This window comes from Oenanthe melanoleuca, chromosome 4 (genome assembly GCF_029582105.1).
Source record: "Oenanthe melanoleuca isolate GR-GAL-2019-014 chromosome 4, OMel1.0, whole genome shotgun sequence".
Lineage (NCBI taxonomy): Eukaryota > Metazoa > Chordata > Aves > Passeriformes > Muscicapidae > Oenanthe > Oenanthe melanoleuca.
In genome coordinates, this window is record NC_079337.1 from 38,931,961 (window position 1) to 38,951,680 (window position 19,720).

The 19,720-nt window shown below is 42.4% G+C and overlaps 1 protein-coding gene across 3 annotated transcripts in view; it reads right to left on the reverse strand.

Annotated features, from left to right (window-relative positions):
• Positions 1-2,562: 2,562 nt before the first annotated feature.
• IRF2 (interferon regulatory factor 2) overlaps positions 2,563-19,720 on the reverse strand; it is a 40,153-nt gene continuing 22,995 nt past the window's right edge. For all 3 annotated transcript variants that reach the window (XM_056489712.1, XM_056489714.1, XM_056489713.1), the window contains exons 4-10: positions 19,067-19,166; positions 18,280-18,456; positions 16,261-16,307; positions 12,708-12,819; positions 9,735-9,899; positions 5,253-5,299; positions 2,563-3,907 (exon numbers count right to left, since the gene is read on the reverse strand). In XM_056489712.1, coding sequence (XP_056345687.1) covers positions 3,596-3,907; positions 5,253-5,299; positions 9,735-9,899; positions 12,708-12,819; positions 16,261-16,307; positions 18,280-18,456; positions 19,067-19,166 — 960 coding nt within the window. In that variant the 3' untranslated portion in view covers positions 2,563-3,595. The remainder of the gene's footprint in view (positions 3,908-5,252; positions 5,300-9,734; positions 9,900-12,707; positions 12,820-16,260; positions 16,308-18,279; positions 18,457-19,066; positions 19,167-19,720) is intronic.

Below are 19,720 nucleotides of genomic sequence, written 5' to 3' on the forward strand. Positions count from 1 at the left end.
TAAATATTCATACTCCAGCTCCTTCTCCAAGTGAGGGTAGGCTAACTTCAGGTGATTTTGGAAAAGGTGAGAAACACAAGCTCAGATGATGGATATTGTCAATAGCTGAGGGCAAAGGCATCCAAAGTAAGAGGGGGGTGAGTCCCCTTTGGTAAATCTGCAAAGACAGGAGGAGCCTGCACTAAGATTACATTTTTGCTGAATACTGCCATTCCTCACTTTTTCTCAGGTTTCAAACCAGCTCTCTGTGGCTGCAGACCACCTCATGTAGCCAGATCCCCTGCTGATAACATGGGCAGACTTCCACTCTACAGACTAAACCTCTGATTTACAAAGGATATGAGACATCATCAGGCTGGATCCCTTTGGGCCCCTCCTTGCCTGACTCAAACTGTTCTACAACTAGACATGTCCTACCATTAAAAGTTCCTAAGAGTCTGAGAAAACAAGTGCCTGGATAGGAAAGGCAGGTCTCACTAGGGCCTCACTGAGGAAGAGGATGCTGAGTAGAGAAACCCCTCACTAGGAAGTTCATAGGGAGACTGTATAAGTGCCATAACCTAAACAGAGAAGCTTCAGAAATACCCTCATCCCAGGAAGCACCTCCAAGTACAGCCCAGATCCCAAGCAAATCTATCTTCTCTAGTTCTGCTACTCCCCTGATGACTTGTCTCCTACCTTGTGGACATCCCCTTCAAGGGGATCAGACTTTGCCAGAGACCTTGGTATCCCAGCTCCTTGCCAGCTGAGCTCCCCAAAGGGGTCTGCTTGAACTGCCAGAGCATGGGCAGTGCCTTGGCCACAAGATTTGTGGTAGCTGCACAGGGACAGCCTGTGCCCTCACCTCCCTCCCAGCCTCCCATCAGAGATTCCTGCAGGCTGAGCACATCCCAGAGTTGCACAAGATTAACTTGGTATTGCTGGTAGTGCTGATGGACAGGCACCAGGTTCCCCTTAACTGGCAGTTATGCTATTAAAGGCTGGATGGTTTTTATGACTTTGTGCAAGCACAGGTAACAAACACAACTGAACCCTGGATTTCAGAATGAAGGTCTGATGTCCCAGCCCAGAGAAATCCTCTGTTGCATTACATCACCCCACAGTGCACTCGGTCTGAGCATGTTGCAGAGGCATCACTGTCTTTGCAAGGTGCATGCTCTCTTTGATGGATCATTGTTATGGATACATACTGTAACTCCCATGCTTGGATACCTCTTGGAAACCTTTCAAACATACAAGCCCTGGGAAGAGGGGATTTTGCCAAGCATACACACTGTTCCCAAGGAGGGGGCTGTGTGTCTCCTACTGCTCAGCTACTGTTCCAGTGACCAGCTGGGGTTACAGAAGGCAAGTCAGGCAGGACACACAGAAAAGACAGCTCAGACCTCACTCTGCTCTGGCAGCCCTGCTGGGGGTCAGGCTCCATGTAGGCACCTGAATCAACCTTGGAAACTAAGAAACTGGAAAGGTAAATACACCATCAAATGAAACAGACAGAAACTAGGAAGTTTACATACATTATTTTAAGCCTTGCAAGTTTTTAGTCCCACTCCAAATACTCTTGGGCATTCCTTTTACACCCAACTCTAACCAAGATCTAACCTTGTCTTTCCAGGCCACCAGGTAGTGGGTGACAAAATTACAAGTTTCACATGGACCTGTGATGAAACTTGGAACTGTAGGATCAGATTAAGAACACAGCAAAATTCTTCTGTTTATTTTCCCTTTAAAATAGCCAGCTAGCATATCTCTCTGTAACACAGCCATGTTTGTGCATGTTATTGCTCATCAGCCCAACATACTCTGCTCTCAGCTCACACACCTGTCAGGCTGGTATGAGAATGGAAATCACATCTGAAGGGCACTCTGTCCACATATTTTACATACCTGAATCAATCTGTGTCACATCCAACAGCTAAAAAAACTGCAAAAGGGTGAGTGCTCTCAACTTCTGTCTGTGCCAGCCCAAAGTGCACAGCACTTTGCAATGGACAGAGCCTGCCCACTGCCACAACCATGCAGGTCACTGTGCACCCTTACTCAGATATTCTACAGCTTTCCAGGAATCACAACTTGCCATCATGTAGTAATGCTGAAAGCCCTGGACAATGCTAATTTGATTTCTGATTCATTCCATTAATTGGTTGAAACTGCAAAATGAGATTTTTTTCAGACGAGGAAACTACCATCAAGCCACATGGTAATCTCTGAGGAATGAGGGAAGGACAGCTGAGCTTGCATTGGGTGGGGATGGATTTTGACAAGATCCCTTCCATGAGGAAACTTGTTCAAAGCACAGCCATGGAGTAACAGCTGAAGAGGTGCCCCAGCTCCCAGCCTCTACATTTGAGACCAAACGTGAATAAATGACCTTTGAGTTCTAGTTGCTCTTTCTACCTCAAGCTGCCTCAAGCACAGCACTTCCCATCCTGTTGGATGGGTGTTCCAGAAACTGTAAAGGCAGCTTACACTAATTGCTCACTCTGAGAGGTCACATTCACCTATCAAACCCATGCCATCTGGGGCTTCTGAAAGATTAAAAATGAGAGACAAACAAGAAGATTATTAAAAATTTAACTATATACCATATTTATTATCAATCCACAGGATAATCTGATTGCTACATGAGCTCATAAAAGCTATTTCACCTTTACAAAATTAAAAAAAATGTGCCACAAGGATGTCATAACTGCTGATAACCAAGGACTGAATCTTAAAATTATAAATTTTGCTGTAGAAAAGATTAAAAAAAATTATATTCACTTTAGAATTTACTTTGAATAAAATATTCCCCTGTATAAAAAATAAAAAAGCTTGCTCTGGTTAGAATTAGAGTATTTTTCTTCTTTTTTAAATCTGGGAATTTGCATAATATCTCTGTAATAAGTTTCTTTTCTTTTTTCTATTGTACCACGCGGCATTCAAGCATAGCAGATTAGAAACAAACATGATGAAAGCAGTCTCAGAACGTATGAAATCCATATGGAAAGCTTCTGTTTCCTTTCCCTTCCTCTATCCTTTAAAGACACTTTAGCAAGAATAGCCTTGGAAAAGAACACAGGTGGAGAGGGACCTTCAATGTGCCATTAAGTAGAGCAAGGTAATAAAAGGCCTTTTGTAAGTGCTTTCTTAATAAGGTGCAGAAGCAGACTGCAACTTTGCTAGTACTGCACTATGTACAATATTCACAATAGATTTTTCTTTATTTAAAAATATTCCAGCTAGTTCACATTTTCTCTCCCATTCTGAGGCTTTCAGTTCCATCACAGCCTTGACAGCAAGAAGCGCAGCAGCACCACTTCCCTTGTGGTGGGTTGGTCCTCTTATGAAACACTGGAACCTGTGAGTGGGCCAAAGTTCTTGGGTTCTTTTCCTATGTAGCAACCTTGGAAATATGGGTTCAGGTATATACACTGACTGCTGGAGTCCTGAGTTAAAAACACTCCAGCACTGGAGTCAGACACTGCAATGTTTTATATTGCCAAGGCTTTACCTTAGGGTTTGTCTCGTGTGCGTCAAGGGATGAACCTCTCTTAGAGAAACATAAAATACAAAACCAAACAAAACAAAGCTAAAAAACCACACTGTCAAAGGCTTAGCAGCTCTTGACTCTTGACTGGGTGATGTCTGACGTTTTCTTGATGACGCTGGCCCGTGTCTCTCGGTCTGGCTGGCTGCTGCTTGTGGAGGCTGTGGACACGACTTGTGGCAGAGGGATGTCTGGGAAAGGAGGCCAGGAGCTATTGTAAGGCAGTGGGCAGCTTTCTTCTTTGACGGTGACTTGGAGGTCAGGCTTGTTGGCTACAAAAGTTGCCATGCTAGGAAGCATATGAGAAGTGTTCCTCATTCCTAGATTGCTGAGATACTGTTTGCCTTCAATGTTTTTTTTCTGCCAATGAAGTCGTCCCTAGAAATGGGGGAAGAAAGAAGGGAAGACTATAACTGAGTGCAACTTTGTGAAGTACTCCAAGTAACACAATGAAGATAGAAACATCCACAAATTGCACAGGAATTATTCCACTGCTAAGAGCCTGAGCCTGTAGCCACTGGCTTAGTATGCTTTTGCCCTCAGCCATTTCTCCTTTTCTGAAGTCATGTGCTTAAATTCAGTTGGCTCTCCAGTACTCAGGAGGCACTATGTGCTCTTCTGAATGGAAAATAAAGGCCTTATTCCCAGTATGCCAGAGAAAAAAAACAGATGCAGACATTTAGAACTCCAAATGGTAGTGTCTCCTCAGTTACTAGAGAGAACTTCTTCCTGCCAAGAGGCAGGCATAGACACCCAACACTACCCAAATTAGCAATACAGGTGAGGCTGCTGGAAACCACTGTCACTTGACAGTGCATCCCTCATCAGAGGGAAAAAATCATCAAAGCATCCAGTTGTTTGCCCACCACAGATGCTGCAATGGCTTGTTCTGTCAAAGGTCAGTGGAGTCACTACTGTCAGTCTACTGGGGTACCACCCCAGCCAAAGCACAAGAGACCAGGTGGGTTAGCCATGTTGTTATACAGATGCACAATTGTGGTCCTCCAAGGAGGAGGATTCAGAGAGCTTTTGGTGGGAGACACAGCAGGAGAGAATTTTGCAAAAGGCCTTATGCAAAAATGCAGCTGGAGAACAGGGCATCCAAGAGCCCTCAATGAGTTTCACTTGGCCTTTAAGTACACATGGAGATTGGTGGGTCTGATACCTTGATGGTAGCCCACAAAATAAAAGGCAAGTGGTGTTTTTGTGTATGTGCAGCTCAAGTTATTTTCTCCATGCATTCCTTTCACCCAGCAATACCCAACTGACTGCTCAGGAAATCTTTCTGCCACACCTACTTCAAACATTCTAGCTTCATATCAGTCATACATGTAAGCATTTCCTCCAGTTATGAGTTCAGGTGCCATTTAAGGAAAACAAAGTGAGCGAGCTTTCAACCAAGATAAAACACTCAGCAACATCAATGCATCATGTTAACATATAACTGGCACTGTTGATGGCTCTGCAGAACATCTTTTTATACTAATTAATCTTTTAGTTTGGACAGATGAGGAGAAATTAATTTGAAGAGATATTAATTCTGTGACAATCATCCAAATGTCTGTATCCCCTGAACCTTCATGGTCTGTTTTTCTCCCCCACCTATTACCAAAATGAATATTCCACTGGTAGACAGAGGTGCAATGGATAAGGGGGAAAAATATCTCAGGGTATGGATCTTGATACCTTGGTCCAAACTGCTAAAAATCCAGAAAGCACTTACCTCTGCATTTTCTTCATCGCTTGGAACGCTGTCAGTTGTTTCACTTTCTGTCAAACAAAATAGAAACAAAAATGAAACTCACACTATTCTATCTATAGTAACAAATTCCAGCTCAGGAGGCCAGATGTAGGTCCAACAAGTGGAAGCAAACAGAGTTAAGGCAAACAACTAGAAAACAATGGAGAAGCATGGAGACCTTGTCACAGCAGGTCTAGACAGCAGAGCTGCCTTGAACAACTGGGGTAAATTCACGTGGTTATCACAGTTAGCATGTCTATATTCTGGAAAAGACAGCAATAGAGAGGGAAGAAGTATATTTGTGCTTTCTGGGAAGAACCTACAGCAAGCAGGTTCTCCCTTGCCCCTCTATAGCCAGTCCAGGCCCCACAATGGACAAAGTTCTGTCCAAATTTTTATCCCCCAGCAAAATCAGTAACAACTCCACCCTAAAGGAGATAAATTTGTTTTTGTTTCATGAACTGTTATCTCAGCCTGCCACCTCAAGGGCTTGTTGTCACTTCTGGGGCTTTATTACTGTTGATATACTCTGGTACAGTTGGTATAGTTTTGCTTTTGCTACCACTCCCCAGCCTATTTCTCAACCCTTCACACATCACTTGAGCAAGTGGCAATATTACAGTCTCCAGCCTCATCACCTCCCCCCACTGCACATGGCCTCCCTCACCCTCATCACTTCAATCAGAGCACTAACACAGGTAACACAGTTCTAGTGGGACAGCCATCCTCCTGCAGCTGCATCCCTCCCTTACAGAAGAGCTTGAAATCCAGGAATTTTTACTGTATTTTTAAGCCTACATGTGCCTGAAGACACATCTCCTACTGTCTGGGGGTCAGGCTCCTGGCCCATGAGTGGCTGAGACTGCTGTGCCTCAGACACTCTAAAAAAGGGCAGAAACCCCTCTTTTCAGTCTGCAGTGATGGCTGCTGCCTTCAGCACAGCCACTGGTTCCCCAGATTAACCCAGTGGAGGCCTGGATTGCAGGCTCCCTTCAGCTAGTGTGGTTTTGAACCACTGTGTCCCGTTTCCTGGTAGGATAACCTTGGGCATCTATCAGGATACCAACACTCCAATCCCCACAGCAGGGCTGCACAGATAGGGCTCATCCACAAGGAACACAGAAATCACACAATTCAAGGAATGAGTTATCAAAGCAGGCAAGAGGGCTCTGAAGCCCCAGTTTTCACTCTCAGCTCTGTATTATGCATTTTAGTCTGTGCAAACTGCTTTGCACAGCCCCTGTAAGTCTGCCTTCCCAGAGACCAGCCTCATGCTCTGCACTGGACATAACATGAGTGTTAAGAGTGCATGGATCATGTCTCATGGCTCATGCCCCTGCACATCTTCAGAGAGATTGGCAGTACCTTGCTCTCCTCTCAAGGCTTGGCTAAGCATTAGATTTAGGCAGAAGATTGTAAACCAATGGGCTGAATCACTGTTTCAGACCCTGGGATCTAAACTATACCCAAAGTCCTTGACTCCAGCCCAGCTACTTCAGACTGCTGCTTCCAAAGCCAGCACCTCTCCTGTGCCAGTCTCCTCCACAGTGTGCAGTAAGCAGAGGAACAGTCCAAACCATTAAATCTAACTGCAGTGCCCTGAGAAGTTAATGTACTGCAGGGCTTCTCCTACACTGACCCAGGCAGAGAAAGATGTGCCAATGTGACAAAGCTGGCTAATTAAGCCATACTTAATTATGGGGAAGGAGAGGAAAAATTAATCCACACAAAGGAGAAACAGCCCTGAAGACAGAATCAATAGAAGGAATCCACACAGAGACAAGTAACAGATATTCCTTGACACGGAGAAGCAAGTCACAACAAAAACAGAGTGATGCAGCTGGAAAGGAATCCATCCTTGGTGTTTATACATAACAAAATGCTGAGCAAGAGATAGCACTATAGTTAGCAAAGCCAGGGAAGATGGCTACGCAGGCATGGAAAGTTAGAGAGGTTATTTCTATCAAGAAGGGTATTTAAATCAGTGTCAAACACAACAGGCAGTTGACAACAGCTCCAGTAATAAAAACCAAAAGGATTTCATAGACATCAGTGGATATATGAAAACACTCACATGGGCGACTCACATCATTTGCCTGAGTAACCTCAGAAAGGAACCAGAGGTGTTTTGAAATAAACCAGATTTATGTAGGACAGCTGACATATCTGGCTACTTTCTTTGGTTGTTGTTTTAGAAGAGCTCAACTAACTGTTCCTGCACAGCTGTTATGGTCATACTCTTTCCTGCCATTCAGCCAGTAGCACCTGACAGAGCAAACCCACAAGCACAGGGCCAAGGTTCCTGTGGTTTTATAGAGGTCTGTGTGGAGCAAGACAAAGCAGAAATAGTCACAAAAGCGTCCTAGAAATTTCAGGGTTCTAACACACAGCCTCCCTGTTCTTGCTCTGGCCTCAAGAGCAAATACATCCTTAAAAAAAAAAAAACCCAGCAGTTCATAGCACAGTTCAGGCTGGAAGGGACCTCAAGAGATCTACAGCGCAGCCTCTTGTTCAAAGCAGAGCCAGCTACAGAACTAGACTGGGTTCCTTGGGGCCTTATCCCTTCAGGTCTTGAAAACTTCTGAGGGTGGAGGCAGCACAATCTTTCTGGGCATCCTGCTCCACTGCCTATCCTTGTGGTGAAACAAGTGATATTTTTTCTTATATCCAGCTGGACCAAATTTTTTTGTTTCAATTTAGCCTGCTGTTTCTCACCCTCCTACTGTGCACTGCTGTGAAGAGCCTGCCTCTGCCTTCTTGGGAACATCCCTGCAGTAGAGGCAGCTGCTATGAAATCCTCAAAACCATCTCTTCTGAGATGACTAAGCCCCAGTCCCTCTATCTTCTCACAGAGAGGCCATACCCTGCATAGCCCTTCTCTGCACTTGCACCAGTTTTTTGTAAGTTTCTTGGACTGGGGAGCTCAAGACTGGATGCAGTACTTTTAAAGTAGTGCAACTAGTGCTGAGTAGAGGAGGATAATTTTCCTTATGCAGGCTGGTTGCAATGACCTTAGGGCAGGTAAGTCATGATTTGCTCATGCCAAGGTGGTCACCAGACCACCCTTCTCTATCATTCCAGTCCAAGAAACCACCATGACTTTCAGACAGAAACTTCTGTTTGCATTTCAAGAATTTACATCCTATAGCTGAAGTTAAAAGATTGCATCATTGTCATGTTCGCATAGATGGAAAAGTTTTCCAAGACACATTTATAAAGAGGAAAAATGTTTCAAAGGCCCTTGTCTCCCTGCTGCTAATAAACTTAAGCACTCTCATATCTCCCTGCCTAAAGCTTTGCCAAGGCCTTCTAAATGCTTTGGTCATTGCAGACTAAACACGTTGGGAAGCATAACCGTTCATCAACATGTGTGAGACTAACAGCAGATACAATCCAAAAGAATATCATACTATTCACTTAGTCCAAAGATAAAAATTACTAAATACATACTTTATAGAAATGTGTCTGGAAGAAATTTTAGCCTAATAAGTCAAAGGCAAAACCATGTGTAAAATAATAAAATGCATGGAGAACAATTTATACATAAATTTGCCTTAAAAGGAGACATTTGTGTTTCTACCCAGTCTCACAAATTGCACCATGTTAGGACAGAAAGGACAGGTTGGATCTGAAACTTTTTCTACTTTCAAATGTGGCTTTGTCCTGCTTCCTATGAAATAAGGCTAATATGATTGTGGGGACTCTATATAGCATGTCCATATGTACATTTGTGTCTGTTCTCCCCTACAAACTTCTGAACACACTGTCAGACTTGGATAAGGGATAAATGAGTGCCAAAGACTCTTAACTTCCCAACAGTTACATGAAAATAAAGGGCTAGATGAAAAGAGAAACCATAACCACCCTCACTGGGAGTAGGGGGAAGCCTGTTATCTCATCCTCTTTTTAGGTATCAGAGAACCCAGATGGCAGGCAGACGTTGGAAGCCAGATGTCCACAGCTCTGCTGCCTGAAAGATCACTTGTTATCAGTCCCTACATGGCTCTTCCAGCCTGCAGCAAAACAGATCCCCACCCCTCCTCCTCAGGCCCTCAGCTCCATATCTGCATATGTACCATTAGTGCAGCCTTTAGCACTGCATACAGTGCCAGACACTGAATAAACACAGAGCAAAAAAGACCTTTGATCTTTAGTAAGGCAGAGGGCATGTCATTTGTGCCACTGGAAGTCCCCCTCTAAAAGACCTCCACATTGTTCCTAAAAAAGTTGTTCTTCCATTACTCACAGGCTAAAACCTGCAGCTCACATTTCCAAACTCAGATCCGTTGTTTCCCAAGGAAATGAGCAGAAGACTGTGCATTTTTGAGTTTCATTAATAATTCAGAAGTCAGATGAGTATGCATTTCTGAATATTTGTTAGCTAGCCTGGAAGAGCCCTCTTTTCCCCAATGTCTTCCAAACATTTCCAGAAAAGGGAGTGTAAAGAAATGCCAAGTTGCTTACCTGCATAGGATGACACAGGGGAGATCTGTAGAGGGTACAGCTGGCTCATGCTGAGGGGCTGTTCATCACTTTCTGTTGTCACCTCTACCACCTGACAAACATCAGGGGGGTTGGCAACTATCACCTGCTCCTCACTGCTGCCATCAAGATGTGGCTGTCCTACAACTTGGGATTAGAAACAAAAAAATTGATTACTGATAACATCTTGACCCTTTTGGATTTCTAAGAGCCTGCTTGGTATCTGACTGACTTTTCAATAGTCTCAGCACTTTTTTCCATGTCCATCAGCTGCTTTCAGGGGATATAAGTTTCAGTGAGAGTTCTAAAGGAAATCTGTGATTCTCAACAAATAAGTTGCCAACATCCCATGGCCTCTGAATGCTCTCATGTAAACTATACAACAGAAGACCAGAATGGGCATGCAAAAACCTGGCCATGGGGTCAAGCAAAACATTGGGGGACTCTGATAAATATGATATGAATCTATGAAAAATTTCTCTTCCAATTAGATGACTATTCTCACTGACCCTTGCAATGCCATCAATGGTATGTAGAAAATAAGTTGTACCTTCAATGCCCATGGTCTGTGACAGAAAGCTACAGTTTAGTTAGTTATTAACAGAGGGGTTTCCTATTCCCCCAGGCACATGATATTTAATATCAAAAGAGCACATGAAATTTAATATCAAAGGAGTGTTACTTATTTCTACAAAGTGAAGCAACCATGGATGCTTTCCAAGTGTCCTGAAATGCTTTGCAGATATGAGTTGTTCCACACAACCTTTTGAAAAAGGTTGACAAACCAAGGTACCAAGAAGTTACTGAGCAAAGCAAAAGTACGAAGAAAGCCATAATCTCACTTGTCTGAAGCTGCTTGACAGAATTTCCTCTGTCTTGTACAATTTGGACAACTCCTTTAATCCCAGCTGTATGAACACATGACAATTGCATTAATTCAGCATGGAACTGAAAGCGAGTTAGATCAGAAGAATGCACAGGGATGGAGCAATCTCAGAGGATGGCTAACCTGAAACCATAGCTACCCAAGAGAAAGACTATAGATATCCTTTCACTGAACATAAAACTTTAAAAGGAACAAAAGGCTAAATTTGTACAAACACAATGTTGTGTTGTTCAAATAGTACACTTTTTTCTTGACCCATGAGGGGAAAAATATGTAGGCAACGAAATACAACAGATCTTGCAATTCTTCTGTTAAGTCACCTGAGTATACTAATTATTAAATTTGAAAAAGTCAGCAGATAGCATCTATTCCTGCATGAACTAAAATAAATAAACATGAATGCACATGTCTATACACACAATCCAATCCTGCATTCTATCTTTTGACAAGGCTTTTTGAAAAATAAAAGTGACAGGTGTTTTTCCCAGGGAAAAACTTAGATGTGTATTTTAAGCAACAATCCCATCATAAAGTACATTACATACATACCGGATAGACTTTTAAAGTTGAATCACTACAATTACTACAATTATGTTTCAGATATTTTGTTTTCCCATTATTTCACCTTTCCTGGATCTGAAACAACCAGCTTTTTATTGAATGTGGTGAGAGTGGTGCAAGAGCACACACAGTTAATTTTTTATCTGGGAGAGACCAATATTGCGCAACCCGCACAGGGTATAAGCAGGCCATCTGCACTGTTTTATCTTTTTCCTCAATACCTGACAAATTCTTACCCACCCTGAGAGATAAAATGCACAGCAAAAACTACTGCTCACTTGGGCAATATGCCACAGCTTCCAGTGAGCTGCACGTATGTCAGAAACTCTGCAAGTGCTGTTTGTCCTGCATTCCCTCCAGCTGATTTCCTATATTTCTGCAGAACAATTCTAATTTACTTTTCTTTCCTGTTTACATTAAAAGTCTTTCTGCAATCCTAAATAACAGCTTCTTTCTCCAGTCTGGATAAGCAGCACACCTCACATTGCAATAATTAAACAACACTGGATGGCAGTTCCCTGCCCAATCCTCAGTCAGTGAACAGGAAGCACTAAAAGCACTATGGTGCTCCTCCTTCAAGTTATAACAGTAGGAGCAACAAGCATGTTCCAATACTCTTACAAAGCAACAGCTGATTAAATGAACTGATACAAAGAGAGCAAAACTACTCACAAACTCCTCAGCCACACAAGTACTTCAGGGAAATGACTATGCAAAGCCCTGTGACTTAATATATGGGGATCAAAAACAGTCACTGCACATGATTTCTGCCATCTCTTCAAGCAGAATACTAACATGTTTGTCATATTTAAAAGTGGAATTCTAGACAAAATGGTATGTGGGTCATATTACTAGGACCTCTTGCTGCCATGATAACCTTAGCCAAAAAAGAGCTGTCAAAGCCCAGTCCAATTATTCTACAGAGGACCAATTATTCACATGCTGAGATGACAGCTAATTTTTAATGTACTAGTTTCAAAAATGTAGTCTTTGATGTTCCTTTTAGTTAGCTCAGTAATGTTAAAAACTGTCTCTGCTACTGACGTATCAATAAAAAGAACCAAGTTTCTACATTTTGCCTGCTGGTTTGAATTCCCACATAAAATGGTATTCTATACAAACCTCTGCTTTAAGCAATGGGAAACTGCCATCTGACTGCAGTTTAACTCCCACATGACATTGGCTACGTTCTCCTCATGGCTGAGAACTACCCCCAGTGGAGTAGTTCTCCATCATGAGAAGCCAGCTAAGAGTGCCTGTAAGTGCTTTACTCTCAAGGGAACCACTCCACTGGCACAGTACTGCTCACTGTATCTGCAAAGTGGTGGGGCTGACATGCAACCACAATCTTGCATGACCTAGGCTACTGCAGGGTCTACCTGACTGCAACTGTGACATTCCCTGAAGTGCAAAATGATTATGGAAAGATAAGTCTGGCAGATCACAAGGGTTTTTGAAGTCACCTGAGTGCTTAGTATGTAAAAAAAAAAAAGCATAGGAGTACTTACCTACAAAGTTCACTGTACTGTCAACTTCATTTTTTATACTGGAGGACAGGAAATAGTCAGAAGTGACATCATTTAGCCCATTCATCCCAAAAGATGATTCAACTGGCTCTTGCTAGAATGAAAGCAGTACAGTTGGGTCAGGATTGCTTTCTTTTAGGAGACAGTTCATCTCTTTGTTCTGAGATGGTAATAAATCCCATCACTTCTGCCTGCCATATACCCCCTGCTCTCTGCAAGACACTGTCTTGGAACAAATATTTCTCCGAGGAGAAACCCAAGACTAATTAATTTCCGAATCTTGTGCTTTGAAATGAAAGTTATTTGTAATTTTCAAATTTAGAGTAAGCCTTCTGAGAGCAAGAAAATAGTAAGCTATTTACTACAAGAGATTAACATTTGAAACAAACAAGGGAGAAACACTGCTTTAAAACAGTACTCTATTTAATATTCATCCTCAGTCCCTTCCAAATATGCCCTCTTTGCACTCTCTAAAAGGAAGCCTTAGTTTCTGTACAGCAATTACTAAATTCTAGTCTTAATTTTTCTCTACAGCAAGCCTGAAAGCAAACCAAAGTGTTTACACTAAATACAGCCTTTTAGATCACATCACAAACATTACCACAGGGCAACAGCATTTGGAAAACACCACCTGTTCTACACAGACTGAGCTTTCCACAAGATGCCTCTCTGTAAGCCCAATATACACGAGTGGGAATCTAAAAAATCCCTTCTCACTAGACACCAAAAAATTAATTCCATTAATTCAGGATTTCTTTAAAAGGATTATTCTACAGGTGCAACTTCCTCCCTTGTATTGACTCTCTCACAGGTTTATTGGTTACAATGTCTGAAGTCTTCTGTTCTTACTCTACCAGTCCTGCAAGGCTGCAAGTTCTCCCCTGCTTGCTGAGCCAGAGATACCCACACAGAAGTGCAGAGCTGTCCACACTGTGCTCATTTTCGCTGCTCTAAAGTATTTCATCAAAGGCAGGGCAAAGGTGAACCTCAGGACCTGGGGTGCCAGCCCATCCCAGTATTAACCATATGAACTGTTATCTTTGGGATAAAATACTGGGGGCACTGTGACTGGTTTTTTCTGGAAGCCACATGCTGTGATTGTGATCTACTCAAAAAGAATTGTCACTTCAACACAAGCACCTGCCCAGACACTAAAGCAAGGCAAACATGCACCCTGTCCCTCAGCACATCAGAAGGATGGAAAGTTAAGTGTTAATGGCAACTAGCTCTTTGATGAGATGCATCAGTTGTGCTGGCCCACAGGTCAAAGACTTGGAGAGCTGGAAAAGATAAAATTAGCTGCTATTGATCCATTGAGGGTCACAACTGCAGAGATAGGTTAGGGCTGCACACTGGAGCCCTGAATATCTGGTTTTGTGCAACACAGTAAACACAGCAGCCCCCATGGAAACACTGCAGGACTTGCTCAACTTTACTGGGACTTGATTACAGAGAAGTTTATTTGGTAGCCCCTTTCAAGCTTCAGCAACAAATATGCTTCTTAGAACTCAGGTGATGGTGCCAGATCCACAAAGAGACTTGGGTACTGGCACAGTTGGTGTTAAATCACCTAAATTTTCAGTGTTCAGATGTCTAGCCTAAGCTAAATGCATGAGGAAAGCTGTCACTAAGATTTTTAAAATGTCTCTCAATATGGAGTTGCATGGTCAAAATGACACATCTAGAGTAAGGTAGAAATTAAGCCTCAGTTCAGTCCTTTGTTTGAAAATAAACAGACCGGTTTTATCTGGGCTGCTCTCATTTCCATTTCCTTCCCATTATTGAGAATTCATTTTTAAATTATTTTAATGAATTATAATGAAAAGCCCAGGAGACCTACCCGTGGGGTGGGAGACTTGCTTGCATCTTTGCTAATGTGGAGCAGGGATTTGATAAGGTCCATGACTCTCACATGCACAGGGACAAGCAGTGACTGCCCTGAGCACCGTGCTCAAGCTCAGCCCACCTGTAATTGCTGTGGGTGCCCCAGGGTCCAGCAGTGGCAACAATGGGAAGATCACTGCAAGGCTCTTGCTATGCTGAAGCCCCTTTGCAGATCTGTGCTCAGATTCTCAGCTTCTCCCTCTGCTGCTATCATCCCATTGCAGCTACCAGGCAAATCCTGGAGTAGCCTCCCACCGGGCTCCACTAAAAGGGATGTTTCAGGGTAACTGTTTGGCGCTCAATTCAAAACATGCAACTCGGATCTCAGGAATTCACATCACCTAACAAAGCAATTATAAGCAGCTTTCATGCTCAGAAACATGCATTTGCTTTAATTCACCTATTACCCTTCTTCACTGCTACAGGCTTTAACTTTCAACAGTCAGCCTAAGAGTGGCTGAGTATGGAAAGAGCGCTTCTTTAAAAATCCAACCTAGCTATTGCACACATCTGTCAGAATGGGGGAACAGACAAGAATTCTACCTGATTCCAGCTACAAGAACTAACAGTAGGTATCACTGGTAGGTAGGAGTATGTGCTGGCACACTGCTCTGCTCTGACCAAAGCAGTTTTACTGGCTCCCTCTGAACATCAGCTACCATCAGAGTCACTTTATAACAAGCACAGGTGGCTATATGAGCCAAACAGCATAGTTAAAAAGTGGCTCCTTTAGGACAATTTAAAAGTAATAGCATTCTGACACATCACTCCACAAGTCACAACTAGTGGGGCAAAGCCTGCCTTCCAAACCCAGTTTCAGTGGAGGACTTTTTCCCAGATTTCTGGGTTTACCTGGCCAGGGGCTGCAGAGCCTGAACCCAGGCATGGGTGGCACAGCCTTTCACAAGTGAGCATTAGGGGACCAAGCTAATTGTGCACTGTAGACACAGCTGCTACACACAGCTCAAGGACACCAATTTTACTGAAAACTTAAAGAGTCTGAAATTGCTGATATTTGCTTCTTTTTTAAAAGAAATTGAAGTAAACTAGCTCCTGCTGGTGTGTAATACTGACCACCTGGCAGAGGCCCTTGGCAGAGGCCCTTGGCAGAGGTGTGAAAGCTAGGAAACACTGCCTTGCAGGGACAGCAACGTCAGTCTGGGCCCATGCTCTGAACAAGCAGAAATTTCAGGCTGTGACTGAAGAGCTTTGCAGCTGAGGCCTTCTAACTGACAAAACACAAGTAAAAGATGCAACTCTGACCCTTGCCTAAATGAAAATGAATTTCCAGTGCTTTACACACAGAAATTAATTGCTTCAAAAGGTAGCTCTATTGTTCAGAAGCATTCTTTCCCTAATTACTGTATTTCTCCTTACAGAGACAAACAAATGGCAAATGTATTGCTGAGACTGCCAGTTTTCCAACCTCCAGGCATTGTAACACAAGGGCTGTGTCCATCAATGACGTAAGTCACGGCTTCAACAGCCTTCACATTTCAAAAAAAAACCCCAAACATCCTGGGTAACTGTAGTTACTAAACCAAACCACAAGCATTCACAAGTACCCACCACAATATACTGTTGGGGCTATTAAATAATTGCAACAGATTGTATTCACAAGCTCTTGCACTGTTAAACAGACACTTCTTACCTTAATTTGTTTGAATTTGTCATCCTTCTCAGATTTCGTCTTTTTTCCTGCAACAACAGAAGGAAGATTTCATAAAGTCCTGTATGCCATGAGTTATCCAACAAATAGCCCCAAAATGAGCCTCAAAATGGCAGGACTTCCTAGTAAAGGAAGAACACATTTTGCTTAATTTTACCCTTCCCTTAACGCCTGGGCAGCAAAAAATTAACCTTCAATGCTCTGGCTTTGTGCTTCTTTTTTAAAAGGCTACAAAAGAGAACCACTATGGGACCAAGGAAAGCAACTGCAGTCAAAAAATCAAAGTGCAAAATATAGAAGAATGACAAATTAAAAACCAAGGTCTGTTAAAAAAAAAAAAAAAAAAAAAAGGAAGGCAGAGAAAAATATTCTTAAAGGGTAGAAAAATCAAAATACATGTCTCATCACATTTCTGACATTTTCTCTGCAACTACAGGAAAAGGGAGATTGTTAATTTAATATGAGAAAAGATCACAATAAACTTTGACCAATATTTTTGTATATGGTTGCAATCTGGTAGAGAAATGCATATTAAAATTCATGCAAGAGTGGTTTATGCAATCATGCTGGACTTGGGAATCCCAAAAACCACACTTCATGTGACCCTCACAAGTTGTCATGCACCTTGGCAGACCCCAGTGTTGCTGCCCCTGCTCTGACCTGATGTAGAAGCTCAGTCTTGCTGGTGCAAGCTCAGCTGTACTCCACTGTTAGCACAGACTTGTCCCAGAAATTTCTCCCACCTCTACTACATGATACCACAGAAAATTAGAAATGTTTGCAGCCGGATTCTTTTGCTCCCACCCATGTTTAGCCACATGCCACAGAAAAAGGGAATGTGAAAATATACATGAGGCCCAAACTATGACAGGGCTTTACAATAACTGGACTTTCTGCAGAATTTTCTCCTGCTACAGCCCCCATTTCCAAAATCTCAGCTTTAAAGATGAACTTTTGTAGGTCCTACATTAATCTACTGCCACAGGACATGTTATGGTCCAGGGGAATGTGCCTAAACGTACAAAATACATTATTGACAAGGGATTGGAAACAGTTTCAAAACAAATGTTCTACCTTTTGCACACTGATCTCCCTTTCACAGTATGATTCTGCCCCAAAAATGCCATGGTTCATCAATTCCACTCACACTGACCTTAAACTGAAGATCTGCCTTTCACTTCTCAATCTAAGAAAATAGCAAACTGTATCTACAGGTGAATTGAACTGGATTCTAGAGAAACACCGTGTGTTTGGTTTGCAAGTTATCTTTTCATCCAAAATTCTAGACACCACAGAATACCAGACGACTAAGGAAACCATTGTTCTACTGCATAAACCAGTAAGGAAGACATATGAAAGCTAATGAGCCCTAAATAAACTAATGTTTCTACTTCAAAAGAAACCAAATACTCATGAGATTGACCTGGTGGTTAGGTCTCCTCCTGGCAGGCAGGACATTTAATCCATAAATTTGTGGAATTGGATACTTTCCCATTTCACCATTATCATGCTCTGTGTGTTAGTTTTTCATGGTCTCTGTAACTAACAAAGTGGTTTTGTGGTTCAATGTTCTGAGCAGAGTGTACTGCTCTCACTCAGCTCAAGACAGAGCCTATTTAATTGTACCCTCGCTTGAAAATGATACCAAAATGTCTGCCACCATATTCTGAATGGCCCTACTGAGTTAAATGTGTTGAGCTCTAATACCCCCTAATCATATTCCTTGACTGAAGAAGATCTGGGACTAGATTCTGAATACTCCATCAGCTTTAACTGACAAATATCAACACCTTGGGGGTATGAGATCTCATTGATCTCTCTTCTGAATGTAGCCCATTTTTCAAACAGCTGTTCCTAAGTTCCAGTCATTTCCCAGCCAGCCAGGGTGCCATGTGCAGCTTGCACTGGTGGCTTGTTGCATACTGAGCTACCTGCAGTAGGTGTTTTTCTCAACACAATGCCCTCAGCAGCATTTCATGTTGCTAAAGCTCTCCCTTCTACCTTTTTTGGAAGGTCTTTCAGATAACGGCAGCATCCGGTACACCCTGAAGGCGTTGTTTCCTTTCTTTATACTTTTGTCCTTCACTTCTTCTATGTCAGGCAGGGAGTTCATAGCGCAACGGAAGTTTGCCTTCCATGTCTTTGGATCTGGTTTATCGACTCCTGACTGGTATTTTCCTAAGCAAGAAGAGAAAGTTAGGCCCATATGACATGTGATTGAAGATCCAAGACAAATTAATAACAGCGTAGGTTAGCTTCAAGGTATCAGCCTTTGGTTCCCATGACAAGAATTCCAACAATAGCGGAGGTTGCATGAAAGTGCTGTGATCTCATTCTCATGCACATTTCTAGAACAGATGATGAGCAGTTTGTGCTCAAGAAAGAGCCAGGGCACTGCAGATCTGATGTGACTCCATAACAACATGGAAAAGCTTGCACAGCATTTACCTTTATTGTGTCTGGCTCAAATCCATAGAAAGGCATAAAAAGCCTAAGGGCCTATGTCTACAAAGTGCTGACTGTGCTCTACTCCTGACAGTTTTGACCCAATGTTGTTAACATTTAAATCAATTAAGTTTTACTGTGTTCCTCAATGCAAATGAGTTATGGCACTTCAATTAAGCTGGAGAGTATTGTAGACCTTGAAAAAACACTTAGCGTCCCACAAATCTGGAAACTTAAGTTCATTCTCTGTGCTATTAAAAGCAAAGACAAGAAATAAGGAAAATGTAACTTTAAAAGGGAAAACAATGTGAAAATCTGTTCTGAAAAAAGAGAGTTCCAATACCTGTGTGAATTGCCCAGTTTCTAAATAAGGGAGCATCTTTTTCAACATCCCACCCATGTCTTGCGGCATGCATCCAGGGAATCTGAAAAATCTTCTTCTCCTGGAAGGGAAAACAAACAGGAAATGCCAACCCTGATAAACTTGAGGAATCTTCTGATGATTTTTAAGTCACTAATTTATTAGCATCTCCAAGTGTTTTGCTCCCTTCTAGCCCAGTGTCACTGTCACTGAAATCAACAGGAAAATATCCACTGGCGTCACTAAAAGCAGAACACAGTCCAAGTGTATGAAATACTCAGAAGCCACTTCACAGAAGATGAGCCTGGCAGCTTCCCAAGCTGACACATGGAAAAAACACGCAGTACTACACATTTCTAAGCTTTCATACAAAGGGTAGTCTTGTCAGCACAGACACTTTTATGATTAGGAAAAATATATCTGAAACTAAACCACCACAGGAACAGAGCAAAATCAAGAATTCAGCCAGTAAATTCTAGCATGGTGAAGAAGACAGACCTTGCAAATTTGTATGCCAAGCAAACAGACATAAGGATATATCAATGGTAGACATCTTTCCAGCGAGGATAAATTAAACAGACACTCATGTGAAGAAGTGCATTGTAGATACCTGAACACATTTTAGCTAAGAAACTT